A 22195-nucleotide genomic window follows, 5' to 3' on the forward strand; every position below is an offset into this window, starting at 1 on the left:
CTAAGGCCCTAAGATTGCTAAGCATCTTGCCTGGCTATTGGACAGCACATGCATGGTCATGTAGCTGGTAGAGTGGCTAGGAATTCTAACAGTTGTGACCTGGAAACTGACCTCAGGTCCCCAGGAAAAGCAGCATGTGCTGTTAATCCACTGAGCAATTGTGAGGATTAAAGTTATATTTTAAGTTCAAATTACTGTACTTCTAACCTGTAAATTCCACTTGCCCACTTCCTGCAATGCTGTGGCTGTTCATAAAGGTGAAAGTAGGAAGCCTTGTGGGTTTTGCCTTTATGAGCATTACACTAATGTAATTTGAAACCATTCTTTGGGAATCCTGGGTATGGTCCTGGCCAGTATTTAATCAAGCTTGCTTCAAATCTAGCTCAACAATTGTAGTAGTTGTCTTATTCTAGCCCAGTGGAATTAACACCATCTCTCAGCTCCTTTTCTTTGTTTTTCACCATTACTAGTGCCTTTTATTGTCACACTGGAGTGGGTGTCAGGCCTAGCTTACTGGGGCTTCCAAGACTGTGGTTTTGCCCTAAAACTCTAGTCATGGCCCATCCATATCTCTATTTTCTCCCTATCAGTCCATTAATCTCTCTTCACTTAGACTTCAACCATATTATATTTCAGCCACTTAAATATTCCCAACTCATGGTCTGCAGAGAACTCAAGGAGATAACATAGATAAAGCATTGTAGGGAGGAGAGAAGTGCTCAACACAGTAGCTAACAGCAACACAAATACCGTTTCTTTCTACCTTTGTCAGATGGGAAGGCGCTTTCTATTCCAGCCTCTCTCTCTGTTGTCTACCACAATAAAAAAAAGTTATCTATATTCATTTTTTCACTTCACATTTGTCTTTGTCATTGCAGTCACATTCCACCTCTACACTCACTGAACTGTTCTTGTCTGCTTTATAAATAAATTCTTTATTCTATCAATCTGTCTCAGGTTTCATTTGGCCTGCCAGATATATAGGATAGAATTGATCACTTCTTCCCCCTGAAATACTGAAGTTTTAGTAATGCCCACCTACTCTTCCTGAATACCTCATACCTCTTTGCTGTGGAATAATCCTTCTGTAAACCGTCTAAATATATGTTGTTATGATTGGTTTAATAAACAAGCTGACTGGCCAATAGCTGAACAGGATAAAGTTAGGCAGGAAAGCCAAACTGCGAATGATGGAATGAGGAAGGGTGGAGTCAAGAGACATTAGCCATCTGCCAAGGAAGCAAGACATGTAGAAAATGAGATAACAAGCCATGAGCCATGTGGCAAAGCATAGATAAGCATTATGTGTTAATTAAAATGTAAGAGTTAGGTTATAACAAGCCTGAAGTATGGGCTGAGCATTTGTAATTAATATTCATTTGTAATTAATATTTGAGAGTGGCTTTGGGATAGGAAAACTCTGCCTACACCTCTTGTTTCTTTTTAAAATTTTTATATAAAATTATTTTATATAATTTTTATCTTATTTATTTTATATTTTTATATTTTATATTTATGTGTTTATGTGTGAGTCTAGATGTGGTGAATTATTAAAGACTTTGGGACTCATAAGGGCTGTCTCTTTCCTTCCTTATGGCCCACAACAGACATAGAACATAACATAGAACAGTGTGGCCTTGAACTCAGAGATCCACCTGCCTCTGCCTCCTGAGTGCTAGGATTAAAGATGTGTGTTACCATTGCCTAGCTTATCTGCCCATTCTTAAATGTGAGTTTCCTTAGAGGTCTGTTCTTTTCATACTTTTCTCATTCCCTATATACTTATAAGATCATTTATATACCATCTGAGGTTCCCCCTCAACATACATGTATGTTCACATATTCAACATACTTGCTGTCTCCAAAGCTGTTTCTGTTTGTTGCCTTTTCTGCAAAGGGCTTTCATTATCTATTCATTTTCCCAGGCCAGACTTCTAGCATCATGCTATCATTTTCTCTTCACATTCAAATACTAAGCCCAGACCATTCTGTTGAGATGTCTTTGAAATAATTTCAGCTGACATCCTAGTCCTTATTATGCCTTTTTGAAGGGGTACTTTGGAGACAGCATCTATATAGAACAGGGTGACTTTGAAATTGTGGGTAGCCTGTCTCTGGCTTTCCAGTGCTAGAATTACTGGCATGCATGATACCCAACTTAATATGTCATCTCTCTAAAGGGTCCTCCAGTTACCAATCTTGTCTGTCCAAATGCAGTCTTCACACAAAGACAGAGAGGTTTTTTAAAAATGGATATTTTGGGCAGGTGAGATGGCTTAGTCAGTAAAGGTACCTGCAGCCAAGCATGAGGACCAGAGTTTGATTCCCAGAACCCACAAGGTGGAAAGAGGCCATCACCTCCTGGAAGTTATTCACAGGCACTGTGGCACACTCAGATGTGCACATAGAAATAAACAAATGTAATTTAAAACATTTTTTTGTTTTGTAAATTTTTTTTCCAGAGCTGAGGACCAACTGAACCCAGGGCCTTGCGCTTGCTAGGCAAGTGCTCTACCACTGAGCTAAATCCCCAACCCTGTTTTTTTTTTTTTTGTGTGTGTGTGTGTGTGTGTATAAGATTTTTTTTTTTTTAATCAGGTGTGGTGCATGCCAACAATCCTAGGATTGCCCAAGGCTCAAGGCCAGGCTGGTTTACATAGCAGTTCCAGAATAGCCATGGCTACAACAGTAAAACCCTGTCTCAAAGAAATGAAACTAAAAGAAACAAAAGTAAATTTTATTATTTTGCTCTTAGGCTTATCATCTTTTAAACATTTTTGAGACAGTGACTCTTTTTGTAAAATATTATCTTCTAGAAGTTCTGGGGATGGAACTCAAGGGTCTGTCCAGCACAGGAAAGTGGAGTACCACTTAAGCTATGCCATCTTTAACTCTGGGTAACTCCATTGTCGCTGCCTCCCAGGTGCAAGTGCTGGGTGGTTACAGGTGTGACTATTCTTAGCTTTTTTTTTTTTTTTTTTTTTTTTTTTAGTTTGGGTTAATTTTAGACTCACAATGCTCCTTCTTTGACTTCCCAAATACTGGGATGGCAGGGAGATGCCATGATGCCCTAGTTTAGAAATTCCTTGTTACTTTTAGAATCAAGCTCAATCCCTCCACATTTACTTCTCAGTCTCAATACATTCACTCTCTTCTGAATTCTGAATCACTAGAAAACAAGCCTGCAGCCTCAGTTTATCTGTCAGCTGAAAGATGTATCTTACTCCTTTCTCTATCTAAAAACATGGCATTCAACTTTACAGATTAATTGAAACTTAACTTCTAGGGAAGTGATATATCTTCAGTTAGAATTCCCCCCCAAAAATCTAGATTCTTATCCAATATTTACCAAAGCATTGTCTTTTAGCTCCCCAGTTTGTAGCTCTGCAAGCCTCTAAGTCCTCAAGGGCAGAACTAGGCTTTAAACTTAAACTTTCCACAGGAAAGGATGAGAGGATGTCACAGAAAATAGTTGAACCAATATTTGTTAAATAACTATTTTCTTTGGAATGACGGTGGTCAGGGGGAATATCAGAAACGTTGAGGCTTAAAAGGGACAGAGGACTACAGGGTAGTACAGGGTATGTAGGCTCTTCCATCTCTTGTTTCTCGTGGGCTGGTCACGCGATGCTTTGCGAATCCAGCCGGGCACAAACTCCGCCACCCCCAAGAAAGCCACTCAGTCACCTCCGCGGCCCCGCTCCGCCCCGCCCCTCCCCGCCCCGGAAGTGACTTGAGACCCTTCCGGAACCTCTGTGCTCAGCGGCTGCAGCGTCACCAGACGAGCCGGAGCGGGCCCGGCAGAGCAGCCGCTGCCACCGCCAACGAACCGGGCGCCGCGCGGAGTCCAGCAGCGCGCCGGGCAGCCGGGGGGCCCAGCGGTCGGGCCGAGGGCGACGCGACGCGGACGAGGCGGAGCCCGCAGCGGGGCGGGGGCCTGGGGCGGCCCCGGGCTCATGGAGGCGCCGGAGCGGGCGGGTGGCGGGGAGCCCCCTGAGCCCGGCGGGCGGCCGGGGCTAGGCCCGCGGGCCTTCGTCCCGCAGAAGGAGATCGTGTACAACAAGCTTCTGCCGTACGCCGAGCGTCTGGACGCCGAATCCGACGTGCAGCTGGCGCAGATCAAGAGCAACCTGGGCCGGGCTGTGCAGCTTCAGGAGCTGTGGCCCGGGGGCCTCTTCTGGACCCGGAAACTCTCCACGTAAGTTGGCTGAGGCTGTCGGCGGGCCGGGCTCTTTGTCTGAGCTGCTGCCGCTCAACTTTTTCTTGTCCAGGCGGCGCTGGCCTGGCGCAGGGTTCCAGTGGAGGCCCGTGGCCGAGCCCGGGAGGGATCCAGTCTCTTGCCTTCTTTCTACGCAGAACCTCTGGGTCCTGCCCATTGCCCCTCATGGCCAGTGTTCTGGTCGTTTCTCTTCACCTGCCGGGGTCTGGGGAGCCACAGGGGTCCCCGTACACAGCAACTAGCGGTTCCTTTTGGCTCTCCTTGGAGTTCTGCACGTAGAGCTGCGGGGTAGAGAGGTCCGGACTTCGGGGAAGCAACTCCTGACTTCTGTGTTTCTTCTTTCTTCCCCGAGGATCCAAGCCTTTTCACTTCTAAACCTCATTGGGTGTGGAAGGAGGCCGTAGAGAGAATAAGAGGTTCTGGTGTGTGTGTGTGTGTGTGTGTGTGTGTGTGTGTGTGTGTGTGTGTGTGTGTGTGTGTGTGTGTGTGTGTGTGTGTTGTGTGTTGTTTTGTTTTGTGGGGGAGGAGGTGTTGCTCTGGATTTCTGGATTTAATTGAAACGATTGGTTTCAAATAGGTGGTCAGCTCATTCTCGGCTGTGTAGACGTTGATGGCAGAGAATGTTGTCTTAGAATCCTAGGAAAGCTTATGTTCCTGTTGTGACATTTCCTCGCTCGAGACTTTGCTGGTTCTAAGGCAAATAGTGAAAAGCCCTGTCAGGTTGTCCCAGGGCTTTGTTAATTCTCTGGACTGTGTGTTCTTGAGTTGGTCTGAAGAATGTTGACGACCTTAACCTCAACTTCAGAGTTCTTTTGTTTTCTGTATACACTAGCTGCAAATTACAGTGCCAGTGGAATTAGAGCTGGGGAAAATAGTGGACCAAACGTTTGGAGAGATCATTTGCTCTGTGTGCACCTTTACTGTGGCAGAACTATAAGAATTCTGTTGTTTTGTTTGGCACACTATAACGAATTCTCTCCAAGTGCCTGCTCTGAGGAGATTTCTACCAGGGTCCAGAACAGAAACTACAAGTGGCTAGGATACTACTCTGAGGGATATCAAATGAATCTAAGCACACTGAGTTCTTTAGTCCATTCTCTTTATTCTTCTCAGTCAATTCTGTCTGCACAGCTTCTTTTCTGTTCTCATACTTAGCTCCTCTCTGTCCCTTCTTCTGTTCTCTCATCATTCTACCTAGTTCTTTCCATCTCCTTCATCTTTATTCTTCTAAGTGCTGTGAGGGAACCAGTATATATACACAAGCAGTAATTCTTGGGCAAAGCAATAATTGTCAGCTTCCAATTACAACCCAAAAGGGGGTGAATTTGGGGGAGTGAATTTGCACAAGAAATGAAGCTTGGCACCTATCTTAATCGCCTGGCCTTGTCAGAAATCTCCTTTGGTCAGTGGGAAATAACTACCTTAACTCAGTAACTAGCAAGTGGCTAAAAAAAACATCATCCCAGAAATGTGAGCAGTAAATCTCTTAGAGTCTTGTGTAAATAACTTGGGATGAAAGTAAAGAGTTGATTTAATTATTAGTGGTTATTTTCTCTTATCTGTGAGATGAGCTAATGTTTATCTGTTTGCATTTGTCCTTGGAGAAAGGTATCTTAGCTGAAATACTTTTGTCTGGAGCATGGCCCTAGCCAGATATGTGTTAATGAAAGATAAACACAGCTGGAGACAGTTGTCCAGTTACTCCAAATGTATAGGGAAAGCTGTGCCCAAGATTGAGATGCAGTCGTGAGATTACCTGTACACGTAACATGGAAATGCACAGTAAATGGGGAGAATAATAGCTATTATTGCACAAGAAGTTTACAACAAGAAACAGCCAATTCACTAAAAAGGAAGTAATTCCATAATGCCTTGCGTTATGGTTTCCTTTAACAGAACACTTAGTTCTGATAGATTGACCTTCTGAACTCTAGTTGTCAACTGCTGTATACTCTTATGGTTTTTTGCTACCAACAGCTCTCAAGAACACTACATATAGTCTGGTATGTTTATGCATGTGGTTACCGATGAGTGATTACACAGGACATGTTATTTTTGTTTACCAGAATCTGCCCAGTGAACTGGGTGATGGATGACTCAGGGTTTTATAATGCAATAGTCAGCTGTATCTCCTCTTGGATAGTTTTTATGTGCTAATTATTAGGGGGCCTCTGACAGGTTTTTCATACCCTCTAACCAAGAGGGTGGAAATAGCACTCTTTTAATTAAAAGATGCAAAACTAAAACAATTTGCTCTTCTTAGAGTGACCATAAAATGCCAAGGTTAACAGACCTTTTGACTAGAGTATAAAGAAGTTCATGGTGTTAAGGATCCAGAAAAGTGGAGCTCAATTTAACCAAAGAAAACCTACTTTTTAGGTGGTTAAAATTCAGATGCTTCATGTGCTCCTCCTAGGTATTTGTGTAACTTGGGCACAGAAAAAATAAAGTTTGTTATCACTTGGATAAACTTGCCGAAGAATATTGCTTTGAGGGGATATACACAACTTTTCTTTGGTGTACAATATGTGCCAATGTGTGAAGACATCCAATTTGGATTATGAGCCTATTTAAATTGTTGTTTTCCAATTTCTGGTTAGTGAGTTTGGTAAATTAGCACTAGATTTTGTTGCTGTTTTGACTTAAGTAAGCATTACTAAGGAAAGGCTAAAAATACAGTGGAGATACAATGCTTGGTATGTCGGGCAGTATTGCTGTTTAGAAAGCTTAATGCTGGTGACTTGATTTTTTTGTAAATAACCAGCAAGAAGTGCTGTCGGGTAGAATAATTTGAAATGGTGGTTAAATGCTGGAAACTCATTCTTGGAATTGCATAGCTATGTGACGTTTTAAATTGGATAGGACATACTATGATCTTTGGTGTGTGTTTTTCCTCTAAGTCATATTAAGTGACCTGTTAGTTGTGCTTCATTCCCCCTCCCCGTTTTTAAAAGCCCATTGTGTTGTTTAATGTTTAATATCTACAAAATTCTCAAGTGAGCATGTTTAGTATTTCCTAGAAGAAATGTAGCTATAGAAAATTTTATTCTTCTTACCAACTCTGGAAATGTGAGAAAGTTCTTTAATCATGCCTTTCTGTTTTCTTGGAGATAAAATGAAGAGTGTTGGGCTAAATAACTCCTGGAAACTGTTTTTGCTGTGATAATCTATTATTTTAATATTTCTTAAAAATTTTTGGGCTTCATATAAACCAGTTGTGATCTCCCCCACCACCACCACCTTGAGATAGATAGGCCAGGCTAAGGTGGGATGGCCTTGATCTACCTGTTTGCACCTCCAAATGGTGGAATTACTAGCAGGAGACACCATGCTTGGCTTAACTTTTTGAGACAGGATCTCTAGTAGCCCAGGCTTGCTTAAAACTTGAACTCCTGACCCCTGCCTCCCCACCTCCCAAGTGCCATCAATTATTCAGAAATAACCAGTTTTCTCTTTATTTGCTAACTGGCTCTTTGTACTAGAACCTCATTTTTGGTTCTAATTTGAATAGTTTATTTAAATGCAATTTTTTTTACCTTATACATTTTCAATTTTTTATTATTTATTTAATTTTATTATTATAGTGTATTGTAGGAACAGTCAGAGGACAATTCTAAGGAATCAACTCTTTCCTTCCACTTTTTCACTGTGGTTTCCAGGGAGCAAAGTCAGGTCTTTAGGGTTGCTTGCCAAATGCTTTTACCTGAGGAACCATCTTGTTGATTCTGAATATTTTTATTATGGAAAATATCAAACATACAGAAGAGAATAGTAATATAATGAATATTACTTATCATCAATAATCATCAACACATATCGAGTTGCAAAATTAGTGACTGGTTTTACTCTGAGTTCTCCCTCTTACCTGCATTATTTTGTCTAAGGTTTATTATAGTTTACTGTCCTTATGGGCAGAACAGTTTTATTTTTTATTTTATTTATTTTTGCCACATAGGTGACTGTAAGACATGATCTTGGAAATCACCATGTTTGATTATAAAAATGCATCCATGCAAGACTCTATCCAAAAGACCTGCTAAGACTATCACTCTGTTGCTGTGATGTTATTCACACACAAGGAAGAACATATCTCACAGGAACAAACAAAGTAGGTCAGAGGGGAGAGTCACTTATGGAAACAGGCAAACATAAAATAAAATAGTTTTCAGAATGAAGTCTTGAAAGTACTAGAACCCTGAGGATGCTACAGAATCTGATGTGATGGGGCCAGTGAGATGGTTCAGTAGATAAGGGTGCTTGCAGCCAAGGCTAAGGTCCTGAGTTCCATGCTTGGGACTCACATGATAGAAAGAGAGAACCAATTCCTGTAAGTTGTCCTCTGACCTCCACATAGGTATTGTAGTACATGCAACATTCCACTCCACAAAATAGGAGGGGGGAAAAAGAAATCTGTGTATACGTGCAGATAATTAAAACAACAACAACAACAACAACAACGGGGAAACACCAAGATTGATAAAATTGAACTTGAGGAAGGTTTGAGAAGCTGATGGCCCTGGCCTTCCAGCTGTGGTGCTCACCAGACTCAACCCTATTCTAGGCTCATCTCTATGTCCCCTGTAGTCTTCAGCATCCTCCCATTAGTATCAAATCATAGCAATAGCTAGTGCTTCTGTATTGTTTAGGCAGAACAGTTTTAAAGGCTGATTTATCGTATGTGTGTATGACACACATGCCCTTGAGCCATGATATGCTTGAATAAGTCAGATAAGTCAAAATACTTTCACCATGTGATTTTTCTAGGGATTGAAGTCAGGTTATCAGACTTGGTGACAAACATCCATATCTGCTGAGCCATCTCACTAGGTCTAAAAAAAGCTTATTAGTGGGGCTGGAGAGATGGCTCAGAGGTTAAGAGCACTGACTGTTCTTCCAAAGGTCCTGAGTTCAATTCCCAGCAACCACATAGTGGCTCACAACCATCTGTAATGAGGTCTGGTGCCCTCTTCTGGCCTGCAGTCATACATGCTTTATACATAATAAATAAATAAATCTTTAAAAAAAAAAGCTTATTAGTGATTATTTTTATACTGTAGCATCTTTTATCCTTCAGAGATTAGACTCAATTCTGGGGTAACAAATATGGTGTGGAATTACTTCTGTTTTAAAAAGTCAAAACACTGAGACAGATAGGTTAACATAATATAGTAGAGGTAGCATCTATTCTTTTTTCAATACTTTTTTAGGTTTTTTGTTTTTGGTACAGGTTGGGAACTGTCTTTGGTTTGTGGGACACATCAGTGAAAGATTTCTGTCTTTAGGACGCTCCAACATGCTCATTCTCTTAGTATCCATTTTTGTTTGTTCAGGACACACCAGTAAAGGAGTAGCTCTACCAAGAAATTTGATGATAAAAATCTGATTTCTAAATGTATCTTTTAAATATATAGTTCATTGTGATCAATTTTAACACCTGTATTGAGGCACCAAGAAAGGCAGTTAGTAAACCATAAACAGTGCCATTAGATGGCCTGAAACCTGGGTGTCACTTGTGACAGCCATGCCATTTTTTTATTTTTATTTTTATTTATTTTTATTTTTTGGTCAGGATTGTAAAATACCATTGTATTTGAAATATACATCCAGGGTTTTTGTTTTGTTTTTTTGTTTTTTCCCTCCCACAGTGCTGGTTCTGGGACCCTAGGTTTTATACATATACTAAGCAAGTGGTCTATCACAATTGCACCTCCATCCTGAAGTACATGTTCTTAATTGAAGTGGAGAAGTTTTGTTTGGTTGATTTGGCTGTTTTGAGAAAGAGGCCGACTCTGTAGAGGCTAGCTTGGAGCTCACCTTGTAGTTAAGGGAGGCCTGGAACTCTTTCACTGTACTCTTCCTGCTTCAGTATTCTGAGTAGTGGGTTATAGAGTGTGAGACAACCCATCTAGCTGCAAAATAAGTAAACAATAAAAATTGAGAGGTGCTTTTCAGTAAAAACTTTGTAACTTTCTAATTGTCAACTTTCTGTTAAGTGAAATTCATTTGTAGTTGTTAAGTCTCAAACCCTGGGGCTAAGGGTTGGGGTGCCTATTTAACATATCAAAACGAACCTGGCCACCAGATTCTCCCAGCATCCTTCAGCCCCTGCCTGTTACAGGGTCCTAAGGCTACAGCCTTAGGTTTGAGCTGCTCTTTCCTATATAATCCTACTATTTTGGTTACCCAGCCTTTTTGTACCTTTGGCTTCCTGGCTGTTGTACCTGGTTCCCTTTTCTTCCTCCTGCTTTTGTTAATACAAAATTTAAGGCTTCTGTTTTCCACACTGAAGCTTATAGAAAGCCAACTTATTACCTTATTTTGTAATAACAGCAAGTTAAGAACATAGTAACAGAAAGTAAACAGTAGCAACAAAAGCCCCTATATTGGTTTAGCTAGTCCTCCACTGGAATATTAAAAGCAGCACACAGCATACAGATTCCCTTTTGGAGTCTTGGCTTGGTTATTTCCATATTTGGTCTATTCTCAGCATTTCTCTTTTGATCTGCATTTCATGCTTTTGTGCGCATATCTTCCTCTCTACTACTTTGAGGTTTGTTTTTACTTCTGCAGCCCTCTACCTCCCCCATCCTCCCCCCACCCCTGCATTTAGAAATGGTACTCATTATTAGAATTAGTGTTTTGTTCTTGTAACCCAAAGCATTAGCAAAGCTAAGGAATTGTTAATGTTACATTTGAAATTTAAAAAGTGAATGGTAGTTTATGTCCATAAATAAATACTGGGCTCAAAAGAAAGTATATCTTGAACCAAAGAATTTGAAGGAACAAACAATCTAGTTACAAAAAAGGTTAGTGTTTCATAACCTCAAAGGGGTATTCAGGAGTGATATTCAGCAAAGTAGATTATGTTGGTTCTATCAAGGAATTTGACCTTTTTTCCTCCCCTCTCACATCTTACTCCTCTTCCCTCTCCTGTCTTCCCTTTCATTCTCATGTTCTTCCCTCTCCCCTCAGAGCTGGGAATTGAGCCCAGGGCCTCGTTACATCCATGCTAGACTGGCTTTCTATTACTGAACTACATCCCCCGGCCCTAAGACTTTTGTTTTAAAATAAATCTTTTGAGTTTTAAAATAAATCATGGTTTTAGTTGTATTTAATTTCGATTATAGTTAAAATAGTTTATAGTAGCATCATTAAATTTGGATAGCTACCCTTTTCTGCTAATTTGTCTGTATTTCACAATAACTGGGCTCTACACACTTGAGATAAAAGCATAACAAAAACTTGGTCTTTAATTTTGTAAACTTCTTGTGTGTGTGTGTGGGGGGGTGCTGGTTGCTCTTGAAGAGGAGCTAGGTTTGATTCCCAGCCATCCATCACACACTGTAGACAAGACACCTATACACATAAAATAAAATAGTAAAATTCTAAAACTTAAAGGTAGGTACATATTTTTTTAAAAATTCTTTAAGGGAGGAAAGATTTCTTTTGACTTAGAGTTTCCAAAGGGATTTCAGGTTTTCATGTCAGGAAATGTGGGGAAGCAGGAGCAGCAGCATTGTCCTTGGTGTCAGGAGTGTATAGCTGCTGCATTTCATGTGGCAATGGACCAGGAGGCAATAAAGACTTCTTTCTAAGGAAAACAAACAAATAAACAAACAAACCTCTAATAACCATTGCTCCTGTGAAATGGATATGAGACTAGTATTCTACTGCAAATAAGAGTTGTTGGAATTGTTTCATATTTTTCCCTTGTTGGCTGTCCAATGGAGGGCTGTTTTCAATAGGTGTTTCATTTCATTTTCTAGTGATTTTTTTTTTAAAAGTTAACAATGAAGTAGAGGTTTTCTATAGCAAGAAAATTTATAAATATAAATATAGGTACATATTTTGGGCAGCTAGAATTTTCTTATTTCTCTACTCAAATGGCTTTTGAGTAGAGTTGATGTTTTTTGGAAGATTCTTTTTTTGAAAAAATTATTTATTTTTATTTTATCTGCGTTGATATGTTTCTTGCATGTTTGTCTGTGTGAGGGCATTGGATCCCCTGGAGTTGGAGTTACAGACAGTTGTGAGTTGCCATATGGTTCTGGGAATTGAACCCTGATCCTCTGAAAAAGTAGCCAGTGTTCTTAACCACTGAGCCACTTCTTCCAGCCTCATTTTGGAAGATTCTTAAAGAGTGAATGGATTAATTTACCTCTGCATTGAGTAAATGGGGTCTAGCCTTAGGCATGCTAGGCAAGTGTTGTATCACTGAGTTACACCTCAAAACCTCTGAAAGAGCTTATTTAGTATAGTTTGTATTCTGAAGCAAATGGAATACTTGCAGAGGCTCCAGTAAACAAAATGACAACTTGCTGTTAACATGTAACAGGTGGAGTTCCCTATCTGTATAAGCAGGAAAAAAGTTACCTTTGGCATGGTTTATAAGTAGAGGAAGTATTTTTGTGTTTTTTGATACATAATCTCAAGCTGTAGCCCTCAGATGGCCAGGAACTCACCCTTTAGCAGCTATCTCCTTACCTCAGCCTCCTGAGTGCTGAGATTATAAGCATGAGCCACACTACTGTTGTGGCAATTAGGACTTTACTGTTTAGGCTGTTTGGTATGGAATCCAGGGTTTTGTGTGCTTGGATGTGCTCTGTTCTGTCATTAATCCATACCTTTAACCCAAGAACATTCATTTTTAAGACCTTTTCACTTAAAAATAATCTTTTTTATTTATTTTTTTCATTGCTTATCACCACCACCCCGCCCCCCTGTGAGAAATCAGAGGCCAGTTTTCAGGAGGTAGTTCTTACCTTCCACCATGTGAGCTCCAGAGATCAAACTCAGCCAGCCCACCAGGCTTGGTGGCCCAGCTCCCTGGCCCACTTCTTTTCTTAATGGGGGCTAGTTGCAAACTTTTATTTACTTATTCATTACATCACATAATTTCCAAATAATAAGTCAGGACCAAAAGGTGAGGAAATAATCATTAAGACACATTTATTATTAATTAAGGATCATGACTTTTAGTTTTATATAGATGTGTACTGGATTATGATGCATTTTTTATTGTGAGTTACAGCTAATGGGTTTCTATTGTTAGTGTTGTTTAAGACAGGGTCTGGCTAACCTTGAACTCTTGCTATGTACTCAAGCTAAACCTCTTTTAGAGTCTCTGGAAGCCCCCACTGGCCTTTGTAATGGAGGCTATCCTTGAACTCTTGATCCTTTTGGTCTGTTTCCTAATGCTAGCTGTACCCCACTGTGCTCCAGTGCTACCACACTCCCCTTCTTTATCTTCCCTCTGTGGGTTTGAACCTAGAACCTCATGCATGTTAGGCAAGTGCTCCTCACCAGTCTTTCTTATACTCTTTAAAAAGATTAATTTTATGTTTTTATGAGTGTTTGCCTGTGTGAATAAATGTACCCTACATGAGTTCCTGGTAACCGTAAAAAGGGTCAGGTGATCTAGAACTATAGTTATTGGTAAGCCACCATGTGGGTGCTGGGAATTGAACCTGGGTCCTTTGCAGGAGCAGCAAGTGCTCTTAACCACTGAGCCATATTTCCAGCTCCCCCTTTACTTTTATTTTAAGCCAGGGTCTCACTGAATTGTCTAGCATTTCCTTGGACTTATTCTATAGTTCTGCCTGGCCTTGAACTTGCAGTCGTTCTTCCTCAGTTCTCCGGTAGCTAGGTTTACAGGCCTGTGCAGGCCCTGCTTCAGGAAACTGTTTTCTTTGGTTGGTTTGGTTTTTCAAGACAGGATTTCTCTTTGTAGCATTGGCTTTCCTTGGAACTCGAGCTGTAGACCAGGCTGGACATAAACTGAGATGTACCTGCCTCTGCCTCCCTAGTGCTGAGATTAAAGGTGTGTGCCACCAGTTACCAGCTCAGAAAACTGTTTTATATGACTCAATTTAGTGTTCATTGCTCACTACCTCCCAATGGTAGTTAATCCTTTATTTAACTGATGCTTAAACTTGGTCAGATCCACCAGTTATGTGATAAACCTGGAATCTGAACCAAGTTCCTGTGATTTTTCTCCTGGGTTTGTGCCTATCCTAGCTACTCTGGTATCTTGAGGTTGGAGGTTTGTTTGAGCCCAGCCTAAATATTGAGACCATGTCTAAAAATAAATAAATAAGTAGAGTTAGGTGTGTTGGCATACAGCTTTAAAAACTAGCACTTGGAGGCAGAGGTGTTATTGATTATTTTTGCTCTTTTGGGGGGCCCACCACCCAGCTCCCAAATAAATCACACATGGAGGCTTATTCTTAATTATAAATGCCTGGCTTTAGCTTGGCTTGTTGCTAGCCAGCTTTTCTTAACTTAAGGGGGCTTTTATCTTTCTCTATTCCTGTATACCTTTTCTTTCCTTCTTCAGTGTCTGGCTGTATAGCTGGGTTGCTGGGTGGCGGGCCCCTCAAAAGAGAAAAATTAATTAACAACACAGAGGCAAGTGGATCTCTTGAGTTTGAAGCTAGTCTGGTCTACATATTGAGTTCCAGGTTAGTTGAGCTGCACAATAAGACCCTTTCTCAAAAACCAAACAACAAAAAACCCACAAAACAAAACAAAAAACTCCAGCCAGACAATGAAACAAGGGGCTGGAGAGAGGAAAGAGAAAGAGAGGAGAAGAAGGAAGGTGGGGATTAAGTTGGAAGAAGTTCTCTGGGTATGGTGGTTAAGGCAGTTTGAGACTAGGTTGTATAGCAACTCCTAGGGCATCCTGGGCTATGAAATAGAGGAATTATGTTAATTAGGAGCCCACCAAAAGTAATAGTAAGCTTTACTTCCAAAGCAAACAAGCAAACCTGGGTTGTAAGATGTGGCTATGGAACCAGAACTGCCTCAGCACATGGAACACATGTACCTCTGCTTCCCTAGTCCTGAGATTAAAGGTGTACTCCACCACTGACCAGCTCAGAAAACTGTTTTGTATGACTCAATTTAGTGTTCATTGCTCATCACCTCCCTGTGAATTTGGTAGTTAATCCTTTATTTAACTGCTACTTAAACTTGGTCAGGCCCTTCTTCCTTGGTGCTGCTGTGTACCTCAGTCTTCAGTGTCTGCTGGTTCCTCTGCTAGGTGAGGGAGCCTCAGGTCTTCCTCCAGCACAGATGTGGTCGGGCAGGTGCTGCAGTAGGATCCTGTAGACATAATGATAACTGACAAGGCACGGAAATAGGTAAAAACAGCTCAAAGCTACTGGCATAACCGTTCTGTTTTCTGTTCTTCGGCTCATACAATCAGTAATTACTGATTCAGCTACAAGAATACAAGAAATAAAAATAAAGTTTAACAATTTAATATCTGTAACACGAAGGGTCGTAGAATCTTGACTGAATGGCATAGACACTATGCTACACACTGAAGGTCCTAATGTGCCAGCAGTCAGCCAAGTGCTTTACATTCATTATTTCCTTTAATTCTCATAAACAACCTTAGGGACTGTGTGTGTGTGTGTGTGTGTGTGTGTTTGTACCATTTTACCCCTGAAAGAATGAGGCTTCCTGATGTTTTCTCAGTCTGTTTGTAATGATGTAAATTCCATAAACTGGGCGACTTTAGAGCAAATATTTATTGTTTATAAATTATTTGTTCTGGAGGTTGAAGTTCAAAATCTTGGTGATGTCATGAATGGGCTCTGGTGAGAGTCCTTGTCAGCTAGGTGCTGCTGCCTACATCTTCACCTGTTTGGAGGAACAGATAGGAGCTCCAATTCTTTGTAAGAACACTGATCCCATTAGGAAGGCTTTATCTTTAAGAAAAATGACCTCCCTAAAGCCTTACCTCAGAATACCTTGGTGTTCAGGATTAGTATTTCAGTGCATTTGGTGGGGGGAGGGTACAAACAAACATTCCTTCCGGGTAGGGACTTTTATGTTGTTGCTTGTGTGTGAGAATGTGTGTGAAGATGCCAATGCCTGTGGAGGCCACAGGTTGGTTCTTCTTGTTGCTTTCCCACTTTATTTTCTAAATGCAACTAGAGCTGATCTAGAGTGTCTGATCAGTGAATGGATCCCCAAGGTTCTTGACTTCTACTTCTTCTTAGTGCCAGGGTTAGTAAGAGGCTACCAAGATTAGTGCTAGTGAGTGAGTGAGTGAGTGAGTGAGTGAGTGTGTGAGTGTGAGAGAGAGAGAGAGAGTGAGAGAGAGAGAGAGAGATGGGCATGTGTCTATGCACATAGCTGTGTGTGTGCTCTGGCCAGAGGCCAGAGGAGGAGGTCAGATGTTCTGCTCTATTACTCTCTGCCTTCTTTCCAATCTGACTGAACCAGTAGCTAGGCTGGCAGACAGCAAGCCTCAGGGATCTTCCTGCTGTCATACTCTGTGCTCCCCACTCTTGAATACTAAGTGTATGTTTGGTTGTGCCCTGTTTTGTTTGTTTTGTTTTTAATATGAGTACTGGAAATTTAAACTGAGGTCATTGAGCATGCTCAGCATGCTCTTACACACAGACCCCAACTTTCTCCATTTTATTTTGGTGGGCAGGATCTCTTGAGGTAATACAGGCTGGGCTTGAAGTGACAGTAACTGCTCATCCTCTTAAGTGCTAAGATTACAGACTACAGCAGACTCTCTGGCTAGTTACAGAAACTTTGTGACAGTCAAATTTCCTGAAGACCACAGAGAATCCTCTTAATTAAATATATGCCTACGGAAAAGAAGGAAGGCTTCCTAGCTGTATATCTTGTATATCCTAGGAAGTCTACTCCATGGCTAGCCCTGAGGTAGGATTTAATTGGTGTCTTAGTTGGTGTTTCTATTTCTGTGAAGAGACACCATGACCATGGCAACTCTTTTTGTTGTTGTTGTTGTTGTTGTTTTGTTTTTCGAGACAGGGTTTCTCTGTAGCCCTGGCTGCCCTGGAACTCGCTTTGTAGACCAGGCTGGCCTCAAACTCACTGAGCTCTATGTGCCTCTGCCTCCCAAGTGCTCCACCACCCGGTGACCATGGCAACTCTTACAAAGAAACATTTAATTGTGGTGGCTCACTTACAGTTCAGAGGTTCAGTCCATTATCATGATGGGACATGGCGTTGTGCAGGCAGACAAGATGCTGGCGAGGTAGCTGCTACAGGTGGATATGCAGGCAACAGGAAATAGACTGTAACACTGGGAGTGGCTTGAGCATACGAGACCTCAAAGCCCACCTCAACAGTGACACACTTCCTCCAATAAGGCCATACCTATTCCAGCAAAGCCACACCTCCTAATAGTGTCACTTCCTTTGAGGGCCATTTTCTTTTAAACCACCACAACTGGGTAAAGCAGATTTCAGAAAGTATCCTTTAATGTGGGAGAATAGAGGTGATTGGGTAAATTGGCCATATAAATGTTAATATCTATACTTCATATTGAAATGGTTAACTTTGTCTGGTTCAATGCAGTATGCCCCGAGGCTGTTTGTTATTTATTAGGTTTCTATTGCCTGGTGTATTTCTAGCACATAAATAACACCCAATGAAAAATTTCAAGAAACTGTTTCCTGGAATAATTTGGTAGAGTGCTTGCTTAGAATGCACAAAACTTTTAGTTCTTGCTTCAGAGCCAAATAGCACAGGACATCTTAGTACATGTCTGCAATCCCAGCACTCATCTGTTGTGGGATAGTTGAGTAAACTGTGTAAAGATGTGTTGCTGTTTTACCTTGCCTGCCTAAGGCTCCTGATTGGTTTAATAAAGAGCTGAATAGTCAATAACTAGGCAGGAGAAAATAGGCGGGGCTTTGGGAGGAGGGAGGAACTTAGGGTTAGAATCTTGGAAACAAGCCTAAGCTAATGGCCAAGCTTTCATAATTAATAATAAGTTTCCATGTCATTATTTGGGGGCTGGTAGTCCCAAAAGAAAGTCTGACTACATTCATCCTTGGCTAGTTGGAGGAAAAGAAATAATCCCTTTATCTATAATTCAAGAAAACCACTGGAAAAGAATAGTAGCATTAAGGCCAATTTGATGAGTAATTTTTTTTTTTTTAGAAGCTATCTTTTAAAATTAGTTTTTTTTTCCCTTTTATTTTACAATACCATTCAGTTCTACATATCAGCCACGGATTCCCTTGTTCTCCCCCCTCCTTCCCCCCTGCCCCGAGGACTGAGATCAACCTGGTAGACTCAGTCCAGGCAGGTCCAGTCCCCTCCTCCCAGACTGAGCCAAGCAACCCTGCATAAGCCCCAGGTTTCAAACAGCCAACTCATGCAATGAGCACAGGACCCAGTACCACTGCCTAGATGCCTCCCAAACAGATCAAGCCAATCAACTGTCTCACCTATTCAGAGGGCCTGATCCAGTTGGGGGCCCCTCAGCCTTTGGTTCATAGTTCATGTGTTTCCATTCCTTTGGCTCTTTGTCCCTGTGCTTTATCCATAAAATCAGTTTGTTTAATGTAGCAAAATTTTATTGTTAGTTAGAGGGCATTTTGGGGGTGGGTGATTGCTATGTGGCCCAGGCTAGTCTTGAACTTATATCTTCCTATCTCATCCTTCCAAGTGCTAGGACTGTTGGCTTTGTAAGCTTATGCCACTGTGCCAAGCTTCTGAATTATTTAGGAGCTATTGCTAGATTTGATTGTTCTTGAGACAGTCATAACTTTATCTTGCCCTAACCTCTGAACTATTGGAATTACAGGGTTAAACCATCACCTGGTAAGATTTCAGATGAAAAAAAAAAAAAAAAAAAGGTCTGTGTGTGGGAGAGGGAGGGAGGGAGGGAGGGACAATTTATGTGAGAGTTCTCCCCTTTTACCACATGGGTCCCAGGGGATTGAATTCAGGTCCCCAGCCTTGGCAGTAAGTGCCTTTACCAGATGAGCCACATTGCTTGCCCAACTGTATTTAGTTCTAGTGTTTTGACATAACATTGCCTTTTTTTCTCCCCTTCAAATTAAATTCATGGTTTAATGAGTCTAAACAGGGAATAAAATGATTTAGAGGAGTCCTTTCAGAGTCAGAATAAGTGTCCAGCATTGCTTTATTGGTGACTATAATTAGAACTTTAAAGTTCCTAGTAATTGGGTTTGGGGATATAGCTTAGTTGGTGAATTGTTTGGCAGGCACATGGGAAGCTCTGGCTCGATTTCTAACACCTGTAAAACTGGTCATGGTGTCTTACCTATAATTCTGGCACTTGAAGATGGAGACAGGAGGATCAGAAGTGTAAGATAATCCTTGACTTTTTAGTGAGTTTGAAGCCCACCTGGGCTCTAGCTTTTCTGATTCTTGGTTTATTTTACTAGTACTGTATAATTTTGTTTTTAAATTTCCTTGTAATGTAAATGGCATTTGATGACATCATATGTTTTATTAACTAACTACTTTTCCTGGTGTGCCGGGGTCTTTCCTGAGATTAAGAGTTACAAGTATTTGGTGACACGCCATGAGGTTGTGAGGGGGAAGAAGCTGGAAACACTTTTGTGTTATCTTGTATTGTCTTTTTCTGTGTGAGGATGGAACATGATGACTTGTCATTTGTATGTTCTGGATGGTTTAAGAAATGTCCTATTCAAAAATTCAATCATGACTATTTCTAAGGTTTTTAAGTATTTTGAGATATCTGATAATTATTTTAGTCCTAGATAAAACTTGTGAAAGAGGATGGATGATCTTTAAGAAAAGTGGCAAGTAGAGTTTTTGAGCTTAAGTATATGGAAATCAACCTGAATTAGTTTAAAAAATGATAGTTGTTATATTCTACCTCCACTTTTTAGAGTACAAATTCCTATTTTTTTTTAAATTTATTTTTAATTACATGTGCTTATGTAGGCTATGAATGGATATGTGCACACAGAGGCCGGAAGAGGGCATTAGATCCCATGGAGCCAGAGTTACAGGCAGTTGTGAGCTGCTAACATAGGTGCAAGAAACTAAACCCAGTTCCTGTGCTGTAGTACTCTTGATGCTGAGCCATTTCTCCAACCCCAGCTGGTTTTATTAGTATTTAATACTCCCAGTATTTTTGGCAAGCTTAAATCTAAAATGGTTCTCAAAAAAAAAAAAAAAACATTTCTAACAATTACATAATTCTGCTGCATTGATCCTTTCACCATATTTCTTCCCTAAAGATTAACCTACTACACTCTGTTTCTTTTCTCATTTCATATCCTTTTTGCTGATGGGCTTATTTTATTTTAACTTTAGAGATTTAAGATGGTTTCGTGTACACCAGGCTGGCCTCAAACTCCCTATGTAGGCAAGGATGACTTTGAATTTCTAGTCCTCTTGCCTTCACCCCCTGGGTGCTGGATTATGGTGAGTGATTTCATATCCAGTTTTATCTTGTTCTGGAGTGGAATCCAGGCCTCAAGTATGCTGTGCATGCCCTCTACCAACTAAGCCCCAGCTCCAGCATACCACTTTTGACATTATAGATTAACATCATTCATTCTTTAAAATGGAATCATAATATACATTCTTGCATGTTTGGTGACTCTTTTTATTTTGGACAAGGTCTTCTATAGCTCACAGACTGACCTCCAACTAGCTGTGTAGCTGAGGATGACCTGAATCCCTAATCGTTTTGCCTCCACCTTCAAGGGCTAGGATTAGGTAGTGTGCTACCATACCTGGTATGTTTGGTGACTTTTCCTCAACATAATGTGGGATTTTGGTAGTTGTCTTTGTTGGCACACATATTCATTGCATGCACACTATTGTGGAAGTGCTGGGTCATTGAAGAGACCTATATTTAATTTACCTGGATGGGGTTAAACAATTTTCCTAAAGTATTTGTGTAATAGTATTTTCTGTTACTTGAAGAGATTAACTAACTAAATCAACTTATAAAGAGAGAATGTTTATTTTAGTCCTTAGTTTTGTGGGTTCCAGTCCATCACCATTCTCCTAGGCCATTGATGGTAGTAGAAAGTTAGAACTGGGAAGCAGGGCATATCAACTGCCCACCAAATGGTTGGTGACCTTTTGCTGGGTAGGAAAGGATCATATCATCCCCTTTGAGGGGATGTTCCTAATGGCATAAAGCTTTACTTAGCAGGTTCTTCTACTTAAAAGTTTCACTTACACTCCAATAATGCCAAGCTGGATGTTTTCACTTTTGAAATATTCAGGCCTTTAGGATACATTGCATTTCCTATCAGCAGCATGTAAAAGGTCTTCTTGATCTAGGTTGTTACCCAAATGGGATGTTGTTAATTGGCTTAGTTTAGGTAGTCTGCAGGTGTGAGTTGTAGTTTTAATGTGCTTTTATTGCTTAATAATGATGCTTACTATCTTACTGTGACTACTGATGTTAAATATCTGCGTAGTAGTCATGTGAATGGTCTCTTTTGAAACATATCTGCCCTTTGGACTTTAAAAAATGGATTGTCTTTTTAAAAATGATTTGTACATTTTATTTTGTGTATGATTTCACTTCACATTCTTTGTCAGATACATATTCCAAGTATTAATTTTGACTTTTAATTGTTAATCATGCTATAATATTGATTGATGATATAATTCCTCAAATATCATGCACCTTTTTTGTTTGTTTTAGTCAAGGTCTCTCTGTGGCCCACTCTCCAACTGGGCTAGGCTGACTGCCAGCAATCCCTAGAGACTTGCTTGTCTCTGCTTCCTCAGTTACAGGAGTCCTTATTACATTGATTTAAACAAACATGGGTTCTGGGGTTGAACTCTTTGTCGTACAAGCAAGCACCATACTAACTGAGCTGTCTCCTCAGCTCAAAGACCAATTTAAATTTTTTTTTATAGTTAGTACTTTCTGTATTCTTCATTGTTACTTGTGGTGGTATCGTGTTCCCCAAAATATTGTGCACCCTAATAAACTTATCTGGGGTCACAGAACAGAACAGCCACTAGATACAGAGGCCAGAAAATGGTGGCACACACGGCCTTTAATCCTAGCCTTCTGGAGGCATGGATCTCTGTGAGTTCAAGGCCACACTGGAAACAGCCAGGCATGGTGACTCACACCTTTAATCCCAGGAAGTGATGGCAGAAAGCAGAAAGGTATATAAGGTGTGAAAACCAGGAACTAGGTTGGTTAAGCTTTTAGGCTTTGGA

The 22195-nt window shown here is 40.7% G+C and overlaps 1 protein-coding gene across 2 annotated transcripts in view; it reads left to right on the top strand.

The window, feature by feature from the left end:
* Positions 1-3771: 3771 nt before the first annotated feature.
* Positions 3772-22195, top strand: part of Psme4 (proteasome activator subunit 4) — a 141302-nt gene continuing 122878 nt past the window's right edge. Inside the window, exon 1 of one of the 2 annotated variants that reach the window (XM_042285507.2) lies at positions 3772-4198. In XM_042285507.2, the coding sequence (XP_042141441.1) occupies positions 3957-4198 (242 nt within the window). In that variant the 5' untranslated portion in view covers positions 3772-3956. The remainder of the gene's footprint in view (positions 4199-22195) is intronic. The other variant, XM_006996211.3, reaches the window with a different exon arrangement.

The sequence above is a fragment of the Peromyscus maniculatus genome, chromosome 10 (assembly GCF_049852395.1).
Source record: "Peromyscus maniculatus bairdii isolate BWxNUB_F1_BW_parent chromosome 10, HU_Pman_BW_mat_3.1, whole genome shotgun sequence".
Taxonomy (NCBI): Eukaryota; Metazoa; Chordata; class Mammalia; order Rodentia; family Cricetidae; genus Peromyscus; species Peromyscus maniculatus.